The following is a 21,161-nucleotide window of genomic DNA, read 5'->3' as shown; positions in this document are numbered from 1 at the left end:
AAGCCTGGTGTAGTGTTGTTGTTGTCAAGGCCTGGTGTAGTGTTGTTGTTGTCAAGCCTGGTGTAGTGTTGTTTGTTGTCAAGGCCTGGTGTAGTGTTTTGTTGTTGTCAGGCCTGGTGTAGTGTTGTTGTTGTCAAGCCTGGTGTAGTGTTGTTGTCAAGCCTGGTGGTAGTGTTGTTGTTGTCAAGCCTGGTGTAGTGTTTGTTGTTGTCAGGCCTGGTGTAGTGTTGTTGTTGTCAGCCTGGTGTAGTGTTTGTTGTTGTCAGGCCTGGTGTAGTGTTTGTTGTTGTCAAGCCTGGTGTAGTGTTTGTTGTTGTCAGGCCTGGTGTAGTGTTGTTGTTGTCAAGCCTGGTGTAGTGTTGTTGTTGTCAAGCCTGGTGTAGTGTTTGTTGTTGTCAGGCCTGGTGTAGTGTTGTTGTTGTCAAGCCTGGTGTAGTGTTGTTGTTGTCAGGCCTGGTGTAGTGTTGTTGTTGTCAAGCCTGGTGTAGTGTTTGTTGTTGTCAAGCCTGGTGTAGTGTTGTTGTTGTCAAGCCTGGTGTAGTGTTGTTGTTGTCAGGCCTGGTGTAGTGTTGTTGTTGTCAAGCCTGGTGTAGTGTTGTTGTCAAGCCTGGTGTAGTGTTTGTTGTCACTTTGTCGCTTCATTTCTTCCTCTTTATTTCTTGTTTATTTTCAATGTTACTCTCTTTTTTCTTTTTGTCTATTATATATACATCGTTTCTAATCCTCCTTTTATTTTTATTTTTTTGTCACAACAAAGGTGTTCTTTCTGTCATAGCAATGACAATGACAATGACCAACTTTATTTGGCCCAGTGAGCAATTTAACATGGGAAGGTGCTGTAGTCACAAAAATAAAAGTTAGAAATAAAAGAATAAAGTTCGCGCAAAGTGCAGCGTGAAAAGATGTCAACATGAAAAATATTAGCAATGGCAAAAACAGGCAAGTGACAATTATATATGTAAGACAAACAAACAAACATGAAGGATATTCATGTGCGAAGGTGTTCATGCCTCTATCATAGCCAAATTATCATGTTCTCTGTCCTCGTTCTCTTGTCACATCGTGTCTCCACCTTCTTCCCCCTCCCTATTGAGCGACACCCGCTTGTTCCCATCCCTAACCAAGTGAATCCTCCCGGAAGTGGATGCGTGACTTGAACAAGCGCACGGACAACGATGAGCCCCATTGACAATTTTCATTTCAAGTGCATCGCTGGGTCGGCGACAAGAACTTCAACTGATTGGGTTCGAGCCTTGGCTGCGACCTGGCGTGGGCAGCGCGCACACGGCATCTGCTCGGAATAAAGAGTTGAGCTGTAAGATGGCCTCTTCCCTGCAACTGCCCTGACACCAGTCTGTAATTCCAACACTAATTCTCTTAACACCTCACACACAGAGAAACACAGACACACACACACAGACGGTTGATACCGAGGCATGCAGCAACACAAACATCAAGACCTCACCCACACACTCGCAGCAAAGGCAAGTGAAATGGTGACCACCACTGACACCATCAGGGCTGCGACAGCACAGACGTACACGTGAGGGGCGCCCCAGTGAACAACTGCACGCCTGACATCACCAGGACAGTTATCACCAGTGATATCATTTCAGCGGCTGCTCTGTAGTCATTGGTGACTGTCAAGTCAAACTGCACGTCTTCGCTTCTTTAATAACCTTTACAAGAAATCATTCTGGCTGCAGTTGACCGACCACAAACTTTTTGCTCATTGCGATTTCAGTGAAGTTGTTACAGACCTGACTTCACTAAATGATAAGTCAACCTGTCGAGATCATGTTGCGAAAAGAAAGTTTTGGCTTTCAGACATGGAATGTCAAAGCTCGGTGGTATTTGCCATGCTGTACCATGTACCTGACTATCTATCTATCTATTCCTCTTCGTGCATCAGGTTGCACATAAGGCCTCAACCAGAGTCCGCCACCGATGTCGATCAGCTGAAACCCGCTCTAGGTGACCCCATGTCCAGCCCTTTCCCTTCATCTCCCTTTCCACTGTTCTTCTCCAAGTTTCCTTTGGGCGGCCTCGTTTTCTTCGGCCGTCTGGAGTCCATCGTAGGGCGACTCTGGAAAGGTCTGCTGTCTGCTGGCGGAGCACATGTCCAATCCATCGCCAACGCCTTCGTTGAACCTGCGTGGTGATGGACTCGGTTTCAGTTCTTCGGTGGAGTTCTTCGTTGGTGATGGTGTTTGGCCAAAAGATGTTAAGTATGCGCCTGAGGCATCTTGTTTTGTTAAGCTTGTTACTGATGGATTTGGTCATCTTCCATGATTTGGATCCGTAAAGGAGGGTGCTGATCACATTTGACTTGAAGATTCTCAGCTTGATTTTTGGCTGATGTTTTTTGCCTTCCATGTGCTCCTGAGTGAGGCGAAGGCCTGGCTGGCTTTCGCCAGTCGGGCTCGAATCTCCACCTCCGCATCCCGGTGTCTGACATTTTGGACCCAAGATAGGAGAAACTGTCAACTTCCTCAATCTCTTCTCCATTTAGTTTGATGCTGTCTTGGACTCTGGCGTTCACTCTCATACTTTTCGTTTTCTTTGTGCTGACTTCAAGCCAAGGTTTCCAGCTGTTTCTGAGAAGGCCTTTGTTTTTTCGTGCATGTCTTGGTGGCGGTGTGACAGCAGAGCAATGTCATCAGCAAAGTCTAAGTCTTCCAGCGCTGTTGTTGCTGTCATAGTCATGGTCCATCTGATCCCTCTCCTCTCACTGTCGGTGGAAGTCTTCATGATCCAGTCCATGGCCAGGATGAAGAGGAACGGCGACAGAATGCAGCCCTGCTTCACCCAGTACTGACGTTGAGGGGTCTGTGAGCTCCGTGTCACAGACAACCTGGGATTTGAAATCGCTGTACAGCATTGCAATGACCTGAACAGTTTTGCAGGGACTCCGTAATGCCTCAGGATCTTCCATAAGGACTCGCGGTGGATGCTGTCAAAAGCCTTCTCCAGGTCGATGAAATTGATGTACAGCGGTGTGTTCCATTCGTTGCTCTGCTCCAGAATCTGTCGCAGAATGAAGATGTGTTCGGAGCAGGATCGCCCAGGGCGAAATCCTGCTTGCTGTGGTCGGAGGTCTTTCTCAAGAGTTGCCGTCAGTCTTGACAAAACAATCTTGCTGAAGACCTTGCTGGTGAGGGAAAGAAGTGTTATGCCCCTCCAATTATTGCAGTCTCCAAGATCTCCTTTCTTGGGTAACTTGAAGATGAGCCCTGTCTTCCACGAAACAGGGACCTGCCCTGATTCCCAAATTTGCCTGAAGATTTCAGTCAGCTTGGGAGCTGTCACATTCACATCTGCTTTCAACATCTCTGCTGTTATTCCATCTGCCCCTGGTGCTTTGCCGCTCTTCATTGTCTTGACTGCTGCTGTCACTTCTTCCAGGCTTGGTGGGTCTGTGCAGATGTCAAGGTCTATAGCTGCTGGCTGGATGTCTGCAAGCTGAGGGGGATCTGGTCTGTTCAGAATTGACTCAAAATGCTCCCTCCAGCGCTGTAGTTTTCCTGCCTCTCCCTCGACGACATTACCGTTCACGTCTTTCACTGGCACATCACTGTTCTTAAACCCGTTGTTTAGCTGTTTGTTTATCTTGTACAGTGTCTTCAGGTCATTTTTACTTGCTGCATTTTCTGCTTCATCTGCCAGTTTCTCTATATGGTCTCTTTTGTCGGTTCTTGTCATCCTCTTTACCTCTTTGTTTAGTTTTGTATATCTTTGTCTGAGTTGTTCCTTCAGGCGTTCAGATCTGGTGCTGTTGATTCTTTGTTTGGCTGACTTTCTCTCTTCTATCTTCTTCCATGTCTCTTCTCTGATCCACTGTTCTTTTCTTTTTCCGTTGGAAGCCCAGTATTTTCTCTCCTGATTCCTGTAAGACTCGATTGAAGTCGTCTAAGGTCATCTCTTGTTGGTCTCCTAGTGCCTGGAACCTGTTCTTTACTTCCATAGCAAAAGGCCCTTTCGGTGGCTGGATTTTTAGTTTGCCGGAGTCCACTCTCTGCTGACGTGCCTGTTTTCCTCGTGATCGACGCAGCTTCAGAGAAACTGTGGCTATCACAAGAGTGTGGTCACTGGCAATGTCTGCTCCTCTGTACGCTCTAACATCTTGAAGTGAGCTCCTCCATTTTCGGTTGATGATGACATGGTCTATCTGGTTCTTTGTGATCCCATCTGGTGATGTCCATGTTGCCTTGTGGATGTCTTTGTGTGGGAAGAGTGTGCCTCCAATCAGTAGGTTGTTTTTCACACAAAGTCTGCCAGTCTCTCTCCGTTGTCATTGATGGTTCCGATTCCATGTTTGCCCATGACATGCTCCCTGTAGGTGTTGTCACTTCCCACCTTGGCATTGAGATCGCCGATGATGAGCAACATGTCGTGGGCTGGAACGCTTTCTGAGGCTGCCTGGAGCTGATCGTAAAAAGCATCCTTGTCTTCTGCCTCAGAGTCATTTGTTGGTGCATAGCAAGCTAGCACTGTCAGCTTGGTGTACTTTGAATGGAATCTTGCTCTCAAAAGCCTGGGTCCATAAGGCTTCCATTCCAGCAGTGCCTTTTCCGTTTTCTTGTTGAGGAGTAGAGCTACTCCTTCAGAGTGCTGAGCGTCTGATCTTCCTGAGAACAAGATGGTATGTCCTGACGCTAGTCTCCTCTTTCCCGTGCCGGTCATCTGACCTCACTGACTCCCAGGATGTCCAAGTTGTAGTTGTCAAACTCCTTGACTAATTGGAGCATCCTGCCAGTCTGGTACAAGGTCTGGACGTTCCAGCACCCCACCCTCAACTTTTGCCTCGGCTTCAGTAAATCCTGCTGTCGGGGCGCCAGCTCCTTTCGGGTTTGCTGTCGTCCGTCATTAGTCCAGTCTCCTGGTGTGCTTCATTACCTTCGCCATCTGTGACGAGTTCTCTGGTTTTAGTTTCTGTAACATGATTTTTTTTTACATGGTGGGGTTGTTAGCCCTACCACAACCTATTTTACCTCTAGGTGAGGTGTCCACCTTAGTCGCCTCTTACGACATGCCTGGCTGGATGGCAGGGACCCTATTCTTACAATGCTTGCTAGGCAAACATACCCCGGGGTCCCACAGGGGCATGTACCTGACACCAAAGCTAATATGCGCCATCCTGAGAGTTGGCGCTGTCTCATGCACTCCAAGACAGTCACATTCGGACCAGTGAACACACTACTGAGAAAGTACTCAAGAAGAACAAACATGCAATAACAAGCTTTTCCAGACAATAATATTTATTTTAACTGATAAAGTAACTGGCTAAAAGAGCACCTGAATGCCGAGTGGAGATACATCGGTCTAGGAATAACCACATCAATATGAATGATCATATTTATGGCAACACTTAACAGCATGCAAACTATAGCATAACTAACCAGACATGAGATTTAACATCATTAAGTAGAAAAGAAATATGACTGCCATTTAATACATTGTATGTTCTCAGTCAGACAACATGTACATTGATAAAAATATTACATCTTGTAAGGTCTGTAGTTCAAATGTCAAAGAAATTGGGTTTCTTTTTCCCAGTGTCACTCTTGTTTCTCTCTCTCTTCTCACACACACACAGAGTAGACAGACCTCTGAAATGCTACTGCAAAAATAAGTCTAAGATCGGACAATGCCAGCTGGAAAACAAAAATTATAGGCACAAGCATATCTTTGACAAGTTGTCTGTGTCAAAGAAATTCATAAAAAAAATATTTAGCTTTGGAAACCTGGTTTTCAAACATTGAAGAAGCATATACATATTGGTCATTTCTTAACTTGCACTCAATAAAAGGGGCACATTCTGATCCTACAACAAAGAAAGCTCAGGTTGTGTCAGTACTTTCCTCTATCTAGTGGAGAATGTCAAATGATTGTGAACACAAAATGGATTGTTTACTATTCGTTGATTTATAGCTACAAAACTGAGTACTGAAATGAAGTAACCAACCAGCCAACAAGCCTTAAGTTTTGTTAAAGTAGTTAGAGTTCTGGACACATTGGTGTCACTGCTTGATGTTGCAGAATAAGTGGTAAGACATCTGTATCTAATCTCTCTCTCTCACACACACACACACACAGGCACATGCAAATATGCACACAATTAAAAAAATGCACTTTAGCATTTAGTTTCTCAGCACCGGCTGCGTCACAATCAACAAAATATGGCAACAACTTGTGTCAGCTGTCTGCATGAATAATTACAGCTGTTACAAAGTAGAGTAGGGACAGGAGAATGCAAGGCACTTGCTGTTAGCTGAGTGTTCAAGTCACTGCAATTCATTTAATTCATAACAGATTTAGTATCAGTCTCTGTGGCAAACCTGATCCACAATTACACAAGGTAGCGAATTTGATAACAGGAGTCTGTTGTTTTTTGGGGGTTTTTTGACACTCCATCACAAGTCAACAGCAAGGAATGGGAGTTTCAAGTTTGTTTAGTATGAAAATACTTCTAAAAATAGCAAAGACAAACAAACCACTAAGATTCCCATTATGCCACCGGACAACCCTAAGCATACATGTGATAATCAGAAAAAAATAACATGTGGTTTAAGTAGACCAGCCTGGAGGAAGGAATTTTCTTAATAGTATCAGCGAGGATCATGTTAATGATACAGCTGTTTTATTAAGCAGACTATTAGAAAATATTCATGTTACCCAAGTGACTGTAAATGAAGTGTCTGAAAAACTAATATCATTATGTCTGTAGAAAAAATGTATTCATGGCAAATACTTATCAGTGTTAAAAAAAAAACCAACAAAGCTACTAATAAAGGGCATCCGCTAGTTTGATTATGAATGTAGCCAGAAACGGAAGGAGCTCCGTAAAGCCAAGCAACCTAATTGTGACAATATTAAACAAGCCTTCAAAAATAACAAATCAAACAAAACTAAATAAGGAGTATGGCAAATACAGAAGTCTTTGCCATAAGAAGCTATAAACCATGCAATGTAAGAATCCCAAATCTTAACTCATCTGCTACAAATAGGAATAATCATGTGAAATTTGTGCACCACTTCGAAATATTTAGATATCCTCCCTGATAAAGCCCTTGGACATGGATGGTGATACAATTATTAATGATTTACTGAAAATAGAGATATCTACTGATGAGGTACAAGGAGGTTTTGGTATGTAGTGCTGATAATGTTCTAAATCAGTGGTGCCCAACCTTTTCTTGCCCGAGGGCTGAACTGGACGTGATACAAAATCTTGCGGGCCAGAACATAGCAGCTTTGCCAGAATCATGACGTTAAAAATGAAATTATGTTGTGTCTGGTTAAAATGACCAGGCCTTAGGTTAGGCACTGTCGTGAAAGAGTGGGGGTAGAGAGAGAAATTACGTCATTTACGTGGGTGCGGGTGGAAGCTTAGGCTCGTGGTGGCTGTGAGGCGTGATTGATTGTGGTGTGTCATGTGGCATAATGGGCCAACAGAACGGGGTTAGTTTGGACAGAAAGATCTAGAGGCAAGCGGAGCGTTTTTGGCTAGAAACTTCTGGGGAGTGACATCAGCGTCTGGGTCTTTCACATGCAATTTTTGTCAAGTAAAGTTGACTGAAGTCGGCTCAAAGCTGCCTAAAGTCTTCACTGCAATCCTGCCTGAGAAGTGTGTCAACTTAACAGGTGATTTCAGAGGTGCGTTGACCCGCTCTGTAACAGAGTATATATTGCTTCAGTACCAACAGCTGTTGATGAAACCAGCAGAAGCTGAATCTGGTGAATGAGCGTCGGTCCCCGAGAGGTGCTGCAGTTGAATCAACGCCCAGATCTAAAGGGACAAAAGAGCCGGGGTGACACACGGCAAGACTAGAGTAAGAATGCCACGACTGAGTCTGTGGTAAACAAGACAGTGCCAGAGTCTCTGCGCTGGAGACAGAGAAGCCGTCGCAACTGACCGTGACCCAAACAGTTCTGGGACGTCGAACTGCGGAGGCCTCCACGTGCATGTGACTATTGGTGTAACGAGATAAGTGACGAGCATGTGTTGTGCGAAGTAGTGTATTGTGTGTGTGATTAGATTTAAAGTTAATTGAACAGTGACTCATTAGTTATCTGGACACATTAGATGTAAGGGGAAACAATTGGGAACGGGACGACCTAGGGGACCAGCCAAGTTAGGGGAGACAACTTATTACCAAGATACTTTATTCCGTTATATTGCTGGTAAATTATAGTAATCTTTAAAACGTACTAAATTGCCTTGAGTTTTCTTTCATTGGGGTGATGCATGCTGGAGGCTCATGTAAAGCTAGTTATAAGAGTGTAGATCTGCAATTTAGTACAAGCGCATGCAGTGAAATGTTTACGTGATTTGGTGGGGGTATCGATGGTGTGTTAGACCGAGTGTCAGATATCATACCGCCTACCAAATCTACAGACTCCGCCCCAGAGTTGCGACAGGCACCCCTATTCAAAATGAATTTTTATAAAGCCTCTTTGCTAAAATAAATAAGTATATTAACCTCATTGTTCAACCTTGTTTTACAGTGTGTCAAAATCTCAGAAACACTGTCAATCCAAATGATCCATCTACTGTATAAGGGTAGAGGTGATGCTTAGGTATAACCAGGCTGAGCTACACTGACAAGCTATTTACTAGTATTCTTAACACAATTATACATCTTTTTGGAAGTCAACAACCTACTAGGACAAGAGCAAGTAAGCTTCAGAAAGAATAACTCCACTATCAATTATATCTAACAGATAAAACAAAATGAAAAATGAAATGAATGAATCTCAGATAATGGTTTGTGGTGCTTATCAAGAGACAATCTCTATGTCTTGGTGCACCGAGAAACTCTTAATTTACTTAAGTACTCAAGTCACCATATCTGATTAGCCCCACTATGATGATACTGACACTATAAGTGAGAAGTGGAAATTAATGGACAACTACCATCTTGAATGCTTACAATCAATTCTAAAGAAAAGCCCTCATGTGACAAGTATTGGAAGTTTACTGACAACAGTATGTTCAGTTATTTTAACTAAGCTAGCATTGGAAACTCTGGAAACCATAGCCCTCCAAGATCTGCTACCAAATGTAAGTTCCTGGAGATGAAATGCTGCTGCTTTGACATGCACCTCCTGAAGCTACAGTCACAAATGCTATTTCAAATATTTTAGTCTGTGAAATATACAGGCATGGATATGAAACCATTCAACATCACCACCTACACTTCCTTTGATAATTTTACATCTGCTGTCAGATGCTGTGCCTCACTAAAACTATCTTGTAGTCTTCATCCCACTGGGGAAGAAAGCAAGGTCCTCTAATGTGACTGGTACAGCAAGTCCCTGCTTTATTCATGCAGTCTGTGTAAATTATAACTTTTCTTGATAGACTTAATAAGTATCAGTTTTACTCATTTGTCTGCCCAAGAAAGGTGTTTACTTTGATAAGCTTCTGACTCACTGCTCAGGCAATAGTATCACTCCGCCAGATAGCAGAGTCGCTGAAGTACGGATGATTCATGGCATTGCGTGCTGAAATTCGCATGCTAGGCTCATATGTCAGCATCCGCTGCAACAAAAGATATAGTTAACTTTAGCAGATCCTTCAAGAAACCAAACCAGCATTATATCGCATGTTCATATGTAACTACACCATAATAGTGATGATGTGGCATAGTTTAATAGCATACCAATTTACTTTTAAACAGTCATGAATGAGAGAGGTTCTTAAACCAAAACTATCACAAGACTCTTTGTGCTTAACAGTATTAGTATTACAAGTAATCACAACTGGAGACCTCTGGAATAAAAACTTTATAGAAATTATGTCCCTTTCAGAAATCATTTTCCATGCAAATGAAACATACATATATTAAATGACATTTAAAAAAAAGCAGAACCAGCAAAGCATCAAATGAGACAATGAAATATAGTTGTTAGAACACTGGATGGCCTCACAGCCAAACAGGCTATGTGACTGATGATAATGATAAAAAGAAACAGTGAGATCCTTTACTATAAACCCTCCATCATATCCAACCGTTGATTAAGTATTATCCATGAAGTATATTTGCTGCATGTTATATTCTCGTATATGACAGCTCTATCTTAACTCAGTAATGTGTGATAGGAAACATAATAAAGCTTACATAAATACTGTACTAATACAAGCATTCACACCCACATACACTACGTGGTGAATCAGCAGAAAAAATAAGGCAAATAGTGAAATTTAAATGGTAATCAATGTATAGTAATCTTACATCCAGTAAATCCAAGCCCTGAGCTTCTAAAGATGGAACCACCTCCTGTATGCTAGTTGGTGGCCACCTGGGAAAGGTCGATTTATAGTCAGGCAGTTTTGTCACACCTGGCCATGTACTTTCATCAGGAGTACCTGTGGTTTAAAGAAACCACTGTCTTTTACTGCTCCACAAAAAGTCACAGCACAACTTCAAAAGTAATTTATCACCATTTATCACAGTAAAAAACACCCTATATTAAAAGTATACATGCAGAATCTAAGTACCCTGCAATGAATGCAGTGCTCCTGATTGATATATCTAATAGGAGTGAAACTCTGTATATGACAAACTATAAAACTACATATTCATCCTTTTCACAATATCTACAGATTTTTATATGCATTGTAACTGAGTGGTGGGGATGTGGTGTGACAGCAACAAACTTCCAATACATTCGAAAAGGGCAGGAACAGCCAGCAATTGTGTGACACTTTAATTCACAGGCTTGTACAATGGCCACGACTGCATGGCATCATCAGGGGTGCTAAAAGTCATGGCTGTCTCTTCTCTGTTGTATGTCTGTGCTCTCTCACTCATCTGCCACCATTTCAGCTCTGCCCTTATATACCTCTCGCAAGGCTCAACTGTTCAAGATGCTCCAGTACAGCCAGATCACTTAGGAGCTTTAACACTAGCCAATTACTGCCGAGTATCCTCTTTTCTGATGACTACAGTATAACACAATAGCAAAACACTTGTAATCTTGCACTCTTATTGTTCTATAATTCGTTGCAGCTGACAACTCATTTTATATAATAGGAGGGGAGAAAGGGAGCAACAGATTCCTCTTGAGGCAAGGGGAGCCTGTGTAACACGGCTTTTGACCACAGAACACATCAAAAGACTTGACCAGCGGGGAGAGGAAAATAGCAAACTGCTCCTAGTAAAGTGTGAGATAATAGCTGCCACCATGTAACTCACCCCCTTTCTTTCTCTCTCTCTCTTTCGCTGTCATAGAATATTATCACAAATAATTATGTAAAACATCTGTGCTGGTAGATGGTAGATGTCAAAATATCTTTTGCTTAGTAATATTAGTGTTTCATACAATTCAAATAAAATTATGTGCAAAAACAGAGAAATGCCACATCTTACCAAGAGTTCTGAAAATTCTGAACAACTGGTCAATCTCAGAGTCCCCAGGAAATAGTGCTCTGCGAATAATCTATTGAACAAGGAAACACACAATTAAATCCTATTTTCATATCTCAAGAGAACCATAAAGAAATCAGATAACAACAGCTGGAAAGCATGATAACTACTAGTGGAAACGCTGTTACAACCTAAGTATACTTACACCTTTTTTTTTATCAAATACATTCTGTAGCCAGTTGCTTAGCATTCTATAAATCTAAAACAGTCATTTGTCCTGTAAATAATTTTTACTCCATTCTTGGTGTAATTCATAATGTTAGCAATATACCTGCAAAATGATCTGCATTATACTTGTATTTGATGGACTTAAAATTTGCGAATGGGGAAAAAAGCAGCATACAATACTTATTAACAGATTATGATATTATGCAACTGCAGGCAGATGTAAGGACAGCTGGCTAAGCTTTCCATGTCTAAAGATATCAGTGTCCAGTGAACAGAGCTTCTACCCTCTGTATTGAAAATACATACTTTGTTTCTCAGATAAAAAGTTACATGAATTCCAAAATGTAAAGAAAACTGATTTTTCTTTGCAAATTTATAAAAGTTCTGTGACTGGAATGAGTGGTGTCGAAGAATGCATAAAGCACTTTACCATCTCCACAAAAATACAGCCAAGGCTCCAGACATCGACGGAAACAGAGTAAAATCGGCTTCCAAGCAGGATTTCTGGGGCACGGTACCACAGTGTCACAACCTATCACAAGAACATTTCATCAAATTTCAAGGCACCAAATGTAAAGGCCACAAACTGTTAAATGTATAAGACTTCAATAAGGTAAGCACAATGCTGATATTTGTTAAACATGCAGTCATATTCTTTAAGTTACAGACACATTCTCATTTAATTACTTCTACTAAAACATTCTGCAATCAAGTGTTACATTATTATTAGTGACAACAGATTCCCAGGGTCTAGTGTCAATTCATTTTGACACATTATATAGAACTGTCCCGTCACATTGTCATGACTCAGCATATATAGGGGATGGGGGAGGATGTGAGATGTCAAATCATCATTACTACTCAGATTCTGGAGGTCTAATAACATATTAATACTCTTAACATTCTACTCTTTGCTGTGCAATGATACTAAGGCATTGTAACATGCCTACAAGAAAGACTGGTTTAGAAAAGCTTCTAAATGTAGGCAGTACTTTCGAGCCACAGAAACCCACAAAAAAACTTAAAATACATTTTCAAGCTGTTTTTTTGTTGCATTATACCTGTTTCTTTACAAGAAAAATATATAAAATCAAAAATTTAACTTTCAGATGTCACATTTTGTATTGTATTTTGGAATCTTGTTTATTTTTCTGTGTATTGAAGACAAAAGCAAAATGCTATCCTTGACACTAATTTGCCTTGTATCCTAGACAGTCAGTGGCCATTTTTAACAAGTGCAAACAGGACCATTGGAAAATTCCTTGATGTGCATTGATTACATAGATCAGGACTTAAAAAATACAGCAAACAAAAAGTGGAAATATCATGCTTTTACTTGGTATTTTTCAAAAATAATTTTTGATTTATGGATTTTAGGAAAAAAAATCTTGAAAAACTTTGACAAGCATTCATGAAAAATCTGTTGGAAATTGCATGTTTATGTTGGGCATTGTCAGAAAGTTCAAATTTTGCTGAACAATCGATATGTAGAACATTGTAATTGAATTTGACTGCTGAAACCGACAGCCAATTAAAGCCATGTACTACTGGAGTCACAACACACTACATGTTCAAAAAGTTTAACATATCTAAGATTGGCAACCTTATCACTTAGGTTAGTAAATGAAGGTTGCCAATACGGAAACTGTTTTCACAAACTACAAGCATAGCATCAGTAACTAACATGTTGGTCTTGAATTAAAAATCAATTACAATCAACATAACCACAGTATTTGCAAATAAGTGTTTCTTTTTAAGCTGAATAATTTATGCCACAGCACAGTAGGATTAGGGTTATGCAATGTGCAACACAGGTGGTACAGATGAAATACCTAATATAAGTTTTCCTCTAGTCTGTTTTCCTCTACTTAATTATAGTGCCAAAGTTGAAGAATATTCAAAACATTAGAACATAACGATAAACAAAAATGTACTTTGTCATTAAATGTTGACTTTTTCTCCAAATATGTTTAAAATAAAGGCTGAACCAGCAAAATGCACTACCTCATGAGTGTATGTTCGAACTGGCACACCAAAAGCCCGAGCCAGACCAAAGTCTGCCAACTTGATGTTGCCTTTGATGTCAATAAGCAAATTCTGAGGCTTCAGATCCCGATGCAACACTCTATGGGCATGACAATATGCAACTCCAGCCAGAAGCTGATGTAGGTAGCTCTGTTTGTACAAATGTAACAAAGCCAAAGGCACACGTTACACTGCACTTGAAAAAAAAAATGTCATATGTACATCCAAAATAAAGAATCTTATCATTTCTGCAGATAAGACACAACTAACTTGAAAACAAGTCCAATTAATCAACAATAAAATTTTAAAGGACGTTATTGTTGTGAATAAGACATAACATCTTTGAAAGCTCATCATGAACTCTCAACAACAGTGCAACAACTTAAGCACTACCTCTACTTTGCAACGAAAATCGGTAATTAATGAGTAACCTTTATAAGTGCTGGTGGAAGTCCACCAGGTGGGGCATTTTCCAGGTATTTCTTGAGGTCTCTGTTTAGGTATTCGAACACCAGATATAATTTCTTGTCATAATGAAGAACATCTAGCAATCTGCACACAAATGTTTTACACCCAAGTAAGCTTTGGATGCACTTGGATCAGCAAAACTAACACCAAATATACATCTTGATGATACTAAGCAGCAAATGGAAAAGAAACTGCCAACAATTTTCAACTCATTATATTGGCAACATCACAATGAACATCAAACAAATACCCAGATATGCAAAAAAAAAAAAATTCAAGCATGCTCAAAAAATAAAAAGCTAAAAGTGATAAAACAAATCAAAATTACAACTTATGTTCAAAATGCACAGAACTGTTCTTATATCGCTCCTTCCTGGTAAGGCACTTTCTGACAAGTCTAACAAAAATTAGCCACGTTATTCTTAATTTGTCAACCCTCATCTGCATAATAATGGACTCAATTTCTGTTTCAAATCTAACTTGCCATGCATAGATTTGTTTGACTTTTGATTAGTTCATAGCTTTCACATTTTTTTGGTGCTTTCAGCCTTCCCATGGCAGCCAATCAAGTGGGCCTTGTAAACTTTTTGAAGCAATGAAATTTAGTAGTGGTGGAAAGTGATTAATATTTTCCTTGGAAGCTTTATTTCAATCAGAAAGATTGGGCAGATCTAAATCCCTGATGTCTTCTGTATCAGAAATGTTGCTTCATTTGGCACTTCTGTATTTCTAAATCGAAGATTTTTAATTTTTCTTTCTCACTGAGTTACCAGTGTGAAATGTATCACTCAGATCACTGACGTATAAAATGCAAGTTCATGACCCAGATGCCATATTTTTTTAAAAGAAAAAGGTTGGAAAATATATAAAATTCAGTTAATTGACACCTGTATTGGTGTGGGAAGGGGTGTAACTCAATTCGGAAATGTTCAGGTAAAGCTATGATAGTGTCTATTTTTCACGTTCCTGATGACTGTTGATCTTTTTCTGCCTGGCGCCATACCAGTTTCTGTTTTTCCAAGTCCTCGCTACCATGGACTTTCCATAACTGGAGGATCAGTCATTTGCTTTAACATTTGCATGCAGTTTTCTCTGCTTGTGATTGCATTGATACCAAAAGTCGTCTGGCGATTTCCTCTCCATTGGCCTGAGTCTCTATTGACCTACTCTATGTTCCCAAACTACACAATTCCTTTCTACAACTCAATCTTGGTAACAACTCAATAGAGGAGCAATGATCTAAGCTTTCCACTAATGTCAATGACAGCACAGCTGGATTTTAGTCTTTCCTTTATGTTTTTATTTTTTCATTGTCTCCTAACATATATTGGACTGTGTTGGTATGTGTGTTATGCACATTTATTAGCCTTTCTTGTAAAGCGTATTGAGCCTTATACTAAGTCAGGAAATGTGCTATATACATTCCCTTTATTATTCTTTTGCATGTATTATGCATTTGCTGTAAAAATAAAATTGTGTGCAATTGTCATGTCTACAGTTTCTGCAAATGGGCTGTAGGCATTGTTGCCACTGTGTTAATAAAGATTGCAACTGAACTATGACTACATTTTTGTTATATGTCTACCTGCAACCCTGCATGAAAGAAGACTACATGTGAAAGAAAGGTCAAAGAGGTACGCATGGTTACCCATCAACAATCAGTTACATTTTGTTAAAAAGTAATTTCCACAGGTCTGCTAAAGTGACCTGGAACCATTGTTATAATGTTAGAGTAAGTCATCTCTCCAGGACGAAATAGGAAATTCGAGGAAAAGCATCTTGTTTTATTAATGATAAGTTAATTTGTATAATACGAATCAGTCACAAAGATGTAGAACAAAGCAAAGATGCTATGTTCCAGTAGTAAAGGGCAATCACTGTACACAACAGTGACAACTCCAAAAAACAAGGGTTAGCAGCATCAGGAAAAGATTTTCTAGTTCAGTGCCATGCACTTGCTAACCCATGTACACTACTTTCTGTTTCTTTACCCCAAAGTATCTTTGTCATCACTTTATGACTATGGCTCTAAGAGTAAAACATCTGTAGGGTTCGGGAAATGCTGTGTAACTTCAGAGAGCGCCTTTTCTCAAATTCCTCATGTTGCTCCAGGGCAATTTATTAAAATATCCTGTTCCATACTGGCTATAGAGAACGCTACTAACAATTTTAACTGGTAAAAAAAATGAAGTTTTTACAAGACACAGTAATGACAATTTAGTGCCCTGCACCTGATAAATGGCAAAAATGTAAAACTTACTTCACAACATTTGGATGATCTAACTCTTTCAAGAGAGAGATCTCTCGTATTGCTGTACTAGGCACACCTTCAGAGTCACTGCAAATGTCCAAATAAGTGCATGTGCAACAAAGAAAAATATATATCATGCATTTTAAGTAACTTGCCCTAAGTTCACCTTATCTCCTTCATTTGTTACTCTTAATACAATGCTCCACGGCATTCAATAATTTAATGATTGTATGAGAACAACGATTATACCTTTCCTTAAGCTATGTGGTTAGTTCAATAAATAACAACACGAAATATTTCCATGAACAGGCATATAGAGCTAAAATCTGTGCCATATTTTCATTTCTTATTCCAAGTGGGAAAATGGGTCCATAACATAGATCAAGAAATGTTTCGGATGCACTATATGTTAATATATAAATATTTATGTATAATAATTCATAATTAATTACCCAAAAACAAATGAACTTACGCATCCAGCCGGATTTTCTTCAAAGCAACATAGCGCTCTGGGTTGTACTTATCCCGAGCTTTGTACACAACACCATACGTTCCTTCTCCAATTTTCTCAATTTTCTGAAAGTTTTCCATAATCTTTGGAAAAGTGTGACCTAACTTCCTCCAATTTTTATGTCATTTAATCATTTGACTGACAATGCGTTAGGTTTAAAGTATTGGCATTGTGGTTGCTGGTCCCAGACGCTGATCGCGGCCTAACTTCCCGCGCATGCTGTGTCGTCACGGCGTTCTCTTGCATCCCATTGGACAGCAGCGCTGAGTGCTTTCATCCCATTGGACAACGCTGCTGGGCTTAACTCTCCACGACACGATCTTCAGGGATCCATCACATCCCTTTGAAATATATCACAACGTAGATTTGCTTAATCGTTTTCCATTCGTCGACCTTATATAACCGACCTAGTGGAAAATGAGATTGACCACCCGTTCCACCGTTGTTGCAGGTAAGACTAGTCACTACTACATATACTGATCTGCCTCATACGTCATCATAACAGATGGTATTGTATAACATCTTTTTTTTATAATTTTTATTATTATTAACTCTCACTATTCCTCGCCCTCGATTTCTAAAGTAGAATCTAAGTTATAACATCGAATTCCCCCATTATATTAGTATATATAATAACTGTAATTTGAAATGCTAATGTCAATGGACTCAGGTAACGCAACTCAAAATAAAGTAGCAGAGAGCCCGAAACCTTAGTTATAGTGAGAGTTAATGCATGTTAAGCAATTTGACAGAGTAATTGTTAGTAGTATATGCATGTCCACATTGTAAACATGTGGCTCAAGAGGTAAGTAATCCTAGTTAAGTTTATGTTCACATTTGTCCTTAACCCAAAAGGGGCAGATTTATTTAGATGTGAGTAATAGAAATATATTTGGGTCCAAAATGTCAAACACCGGGGATGCAGAGGTGGAGATTCGAGCCCGACTGGCGAAAGCCAGCCAGGCCTTCGCCTCACTCAGGAGCACATGGAAGGCAAAAAACATCAGCCAGAAGATCAAACTGAGAATCTTCAAGTCAAATGTGATCAGCACCCTCCTTTACGGATCAGAATCTTGGAAGATGACCAAAACCATCAGTAACAAGCTTGACGTCTTCCAAAACAGATGCCTCAGGCGCATACTTAACATCTTTTGGCCAAATACCATCAGCAACGAAGAACTCCACCGAAGAACTGAAACCGAGTCCATCACCACGCAGGTTCAACGAAGGCGTTGGCGATGGATTGGACATGTGCTCCGCCAGCAGACAGCAGACCTTTCCAGAGTCGCCCTACGATGGACTCCAGACGGCCGAAGAAAACGAGGCCGCCCAAAGGAAACTTGGAGAAGAACAGTGGAAAGGGAGATGAAAGGAAAGGGCTGGACATGGGGTCACCTAGAGCGGGTTTCAGCCGATCGACATCGGTGGCGGACTCTGGTTGAGGCCTTATGTGCAACCTGATGCACGAAGAGGAATAGATAGATAGATAGAATAGAAATATATAGATCATGAAGGTCTATAATATTTTCTAACTCTGCTTATAGTTGTTAACAAAACTTGTGTCTTTTTCAGATGATGGTGGCATTAAGATTTTATGCAAAAGGCACAATGCAAGTTGTAGTTGCTGACGTTTTGCATTGACAAAGCCATAGCCAGCTGAGTAATCAGCAGTGTCTGCTGCCTTTGCAAGGCGCCTATGTGAATATGTGTGCCTGCTAGCTGCTGGAGAAACTGCTGCTAGAACAGCAAAATTGTATGCAATGGCAGGATTTCCTCATGTAATCAGCTGCATTGAGTGCACTCATGTATCTGTCTTGCAACCTTCAGAAAGTGAATACCAGCATGCTAATCACAAGGATCAACACACAATTACTGTGTGATACCGACTTGTTCACCAGCCTGTTGTAAACTGGCCTGGCTATGTTCATGATGCCAGGATACTACAGGAGAGCTTCCTTTTCAGGGTCATAAAGACTAATCTTCACCTTCTGCCGGAGGTTATTCTGGGGGACAATGGAACCCACTGAGGGACTGGCTTATCACACCCCTTTCTAAATTCAGACACCAGAGCCAAGGAGAGTTTTACCATGCCCACTGCTCAACAAGGAGCACCATTGAGACAACCAGTGGTGTTCTCAAGAAATGGTGCTATGGCATAGTTTTGTTTCTTTATAATTCTACAACTAACCTAAGCATATAGCAAGGAAAATTGAATGTGAAAAGAACTCCTGTCATCTGGGGTCTTTTATAAATGTTCCTATCAACAACTGTATGGGGTGTTGAAAAAGGACTAGCAGTATATTCACATGAGGAACAGCAAACTATGGTGACACACAAATGTGGGAAAATGTGTGCACGCTGTGTAACAGATACACATTAGGTAAAGAAGATAATATGATAGAGACTAATGTAAGAGATATGTCACCACTGTATATAGAGCAAAGCAAATTATACAAGCTGGCAACACAAATTCAAGAGAAATGTACTACTGTGCAATATACATAAGCAAAATTTCATTTGAATTTCACTGAACATGTATGGACAGTGCATAAGAAGGCACAACAACGGTTGTATCTGATCAGGAAGCTTCGCAGTTTTAAGGTAAGTGAACACATTTTGGGAGATGTCTATCGTGCGCTGGTAGAAAGCATAATTACATTTAATATTGTCTCTTGGTATGGCCAGACAAGCGTGACAAACAAGAACAAACTGAGGCGCACCATAAACACAGCCAGCAAAATTGTAGGCTCACAACAGCTGACCCTTTCCCACCTGTACGATTCAGCCCTTGTCCGGAAAGCAACACAAATCATGCTTGACCCCACCCACCCACTCAACCCCCGCTTCGAGCCTATGCCCTCAGGACGGAGGTTGAGGGTCCCTCTTGCGAAAAAGAACGTTTATAGAAGGTCATTCGTCCCATCGGCCATCTCTGCTGTCAACCAACAAAAAACTATAAGCGACTAGTAGTGTTACACACAAGGGGGATGACGTAATCCCATCTCTGTTATCACTGTTATTATGTAGTCATGGAAACTGATGTATTGTCCTTTTGATGCAGGCGTGGGTGTGTGTGTGCTCACTTCTGCCATTGCTGATGTTATTGTTGATGTTTTTGATTTTCTCTCTGACTGCTTGCATGCTGGAAGACACATCTCCTTTGCTGGACAATAAAGTTATCTTATCTTATCTTATCTTAAAACAAATTATACAGGTTGGTAACAAATCTAAGAGATGTGTACACAATGTGGAAAATAGTGACATGAGGTATAGCAAACAGGTTTCTGGTCCAGAAATACTAGAAGTATGAATGTACACACAGAGTAATATGCAAGTGTGCGGGTAAGGTAAATTATTCAAGTCCATGGCAGAATCTAAGTACCATGTGTTCAATGGCCTTGGCAAGAATGAAAATAGCCCTAACATATATGATAATTTCTTGTTTCACTCTTTCAAACGTTAAGAAAAGCATGATAAATATGAGCACATTACCAAGAAAAAAATTCATTGGCATCATACTATCAATTACAAAGTGTCACACAAACATAATTTTATTATCTTGTAAGTGAAAAATTAATGCAGTGCCAGTCTAGTGTTTATTGTTTTTTTTGTTTTTTTTTTAAGTGTTAATTCTTCAGTAATTGTAAATTTGATAGCATGAATTCCTTGTATCAAGGATCATTTAGCCTTGGTAGCCACTATACTGGCACATGAGGTTTCATTCTGGCATCAAGATGGCACTTGTATATAAATAAGGTCCATTAGAGTAGAAAAGAAGAAATATAACTTCTGCTCACTAATGTACACTTTCTAAAATCTAAAGAGTCATACTTCTGTAGGGTCTGAGTACGTTATGGGATTCGCTACACTAGCATAAAGACTGTTTTAGTTTAAGTATTGAATGATTGCATTACATTTGCATCTGTTGTTTTTTTTTTAATACTTTCAGTGGATGAAGTTCATAAAAAAATCCAGCCCAGAAGTGCTGGGCAAGATGTTTGTTCGCTTTACAAATGAGAAGGCGTGGAGTAAATATTATGTTGTCTACGTAAAGAATCTGCTGCATGGCTTCGCCTGAGAACATTTGAAAACTTAGTGGCTCTGAAATATCCAGTAAATGTAAAGCCAACTCAGATGTGCCAGCCTTCAGCATTAGATGTTAAACTAAAAGAAAACATCTCTCACATAAGAGGAAGCAATGTTACAAAAATAAAAAGATTGTGCAATAATGTTTGGAGGCCCTATGCACCAAGCAGGATGCAAGCATGCTGACAGCCACTTGATTTATGCTCTAGAATATAGATTT

The 21,161-nt window shown here is 40.2% G+C and overlaps 1 protein-coding gene and 1 long non-coding RNA gene across 7 annotated transcripts; one reads left to right on the top strand and one right to left on the bottom strand.

Moving 5' to 3' along the window:
- Positions 1 to 738: 738 nt before the first annotated feature.
- LOC112556656 (cyclin-dependent kinase 2-like) lies at positions 739 to 17,079 on the bottom strand. 6 transcript variants are annotated; one of them, XM_025225861.1, is made up of 9 exons: positions 16,817 to 17,079; positions 16,354 to 16,431; positions 14,057 to 14,177; positions 13,605 to 13,775; positions 12,031 to 12,132; positions 11,376 to 11,445; positions 10,239 to 10,372; positions 9,437 to 9,544; positions 739 to 1,291 (listed from the first exon to the last, which is right to left on the bottom strand). In XM_025225861.1, the coding sequence occupies exons 1-8, from the start codon at positions 16,933 to 16,935 to the stop codon at positions 9,440 to 9,442; spliced, it is 900 nt and encodes a 299-aa protein (XP_025081646.1). In that variant the 5' UTR covers positions 16,936 to 17,079; the 3' UTR covers positions 739 to 1,291; positions 9,437 to 9,439. The 6 variants fall into 6 exon arrangements, with proteins under 6 accessions (XP_025081646.1, XP_025081642.1, XP_025081644.1 ...); XM_025225857.1 differs by lacking the exon at positions 739 to 1,291 and adding an exon at positions 5,237 to 7,671 and having other exon boundaries at positions 9,416 to 9,544; XM_025225859.1 differs by lacking the exon at positions 739 to 1,291 and adding an exon at positions 5,237 to 6,287 and having other exon boundaries at positions 9,416 to 9,544.
- Positions 17,080 to 17,149: 70 nt separating this feature from the next.
- LOC112556657 lies at positions 17,150 to 20,770 on the top strand. Its single transcript, XR_003097801.1, has 2 exons — positions 17,150 to 17,306; positions 18,428 to 20,770. It is a non-coding gene; the product is annotated as an uncharacterized LOC112556657 (long non-coding RNA).
- The last annotated feature ends 391 nt before the right edge of the window (positions 20,771 to 21,161 follow it).

This window comes from Pomacea canaliculata, linkage group LG2 (genome assembly GCF_003073045.1).
Source record: "Pomacea canaliculata isolate SZHN2017 linkage group LG2, ASM307304v1, whole genome shotgun sequence".
NCBI classification, from domain to species: Eukaryota; Metazoa; Mollusca; class Gastropoda; order Architaenioglossa; family Ampullariidae; genus Pomacea; species Pomacea canaliculata.
Note: the sequence above shows the minus strand (reverse complement) of the source record. Positions and strands in the feature narration are given on the sequence as shown.

Coding starts and splice junctions, on each gene's coding strand:
- LOC112556656 (XM_025225861.1), bottom strand. CDS start 16,935: ATGGAAAACTTTCAGAAAATTGAGAAAATTGGAGAAGGAACGTATGGT. Junction 11,446..12,030: donor GCTGTATTTTTGTGGAGATG/GTAAAGTGCTTT, acceptor CTTGTTCAATAG/ATTATTCGCAGAGCACTATT. Junction 10,373..11,375: donor CAGAATTTTCAGAACTCTTG/GTAAGATGTGGC, acceptor TTTAAACCACAG/GTACTCCTGATGAAAGTACA.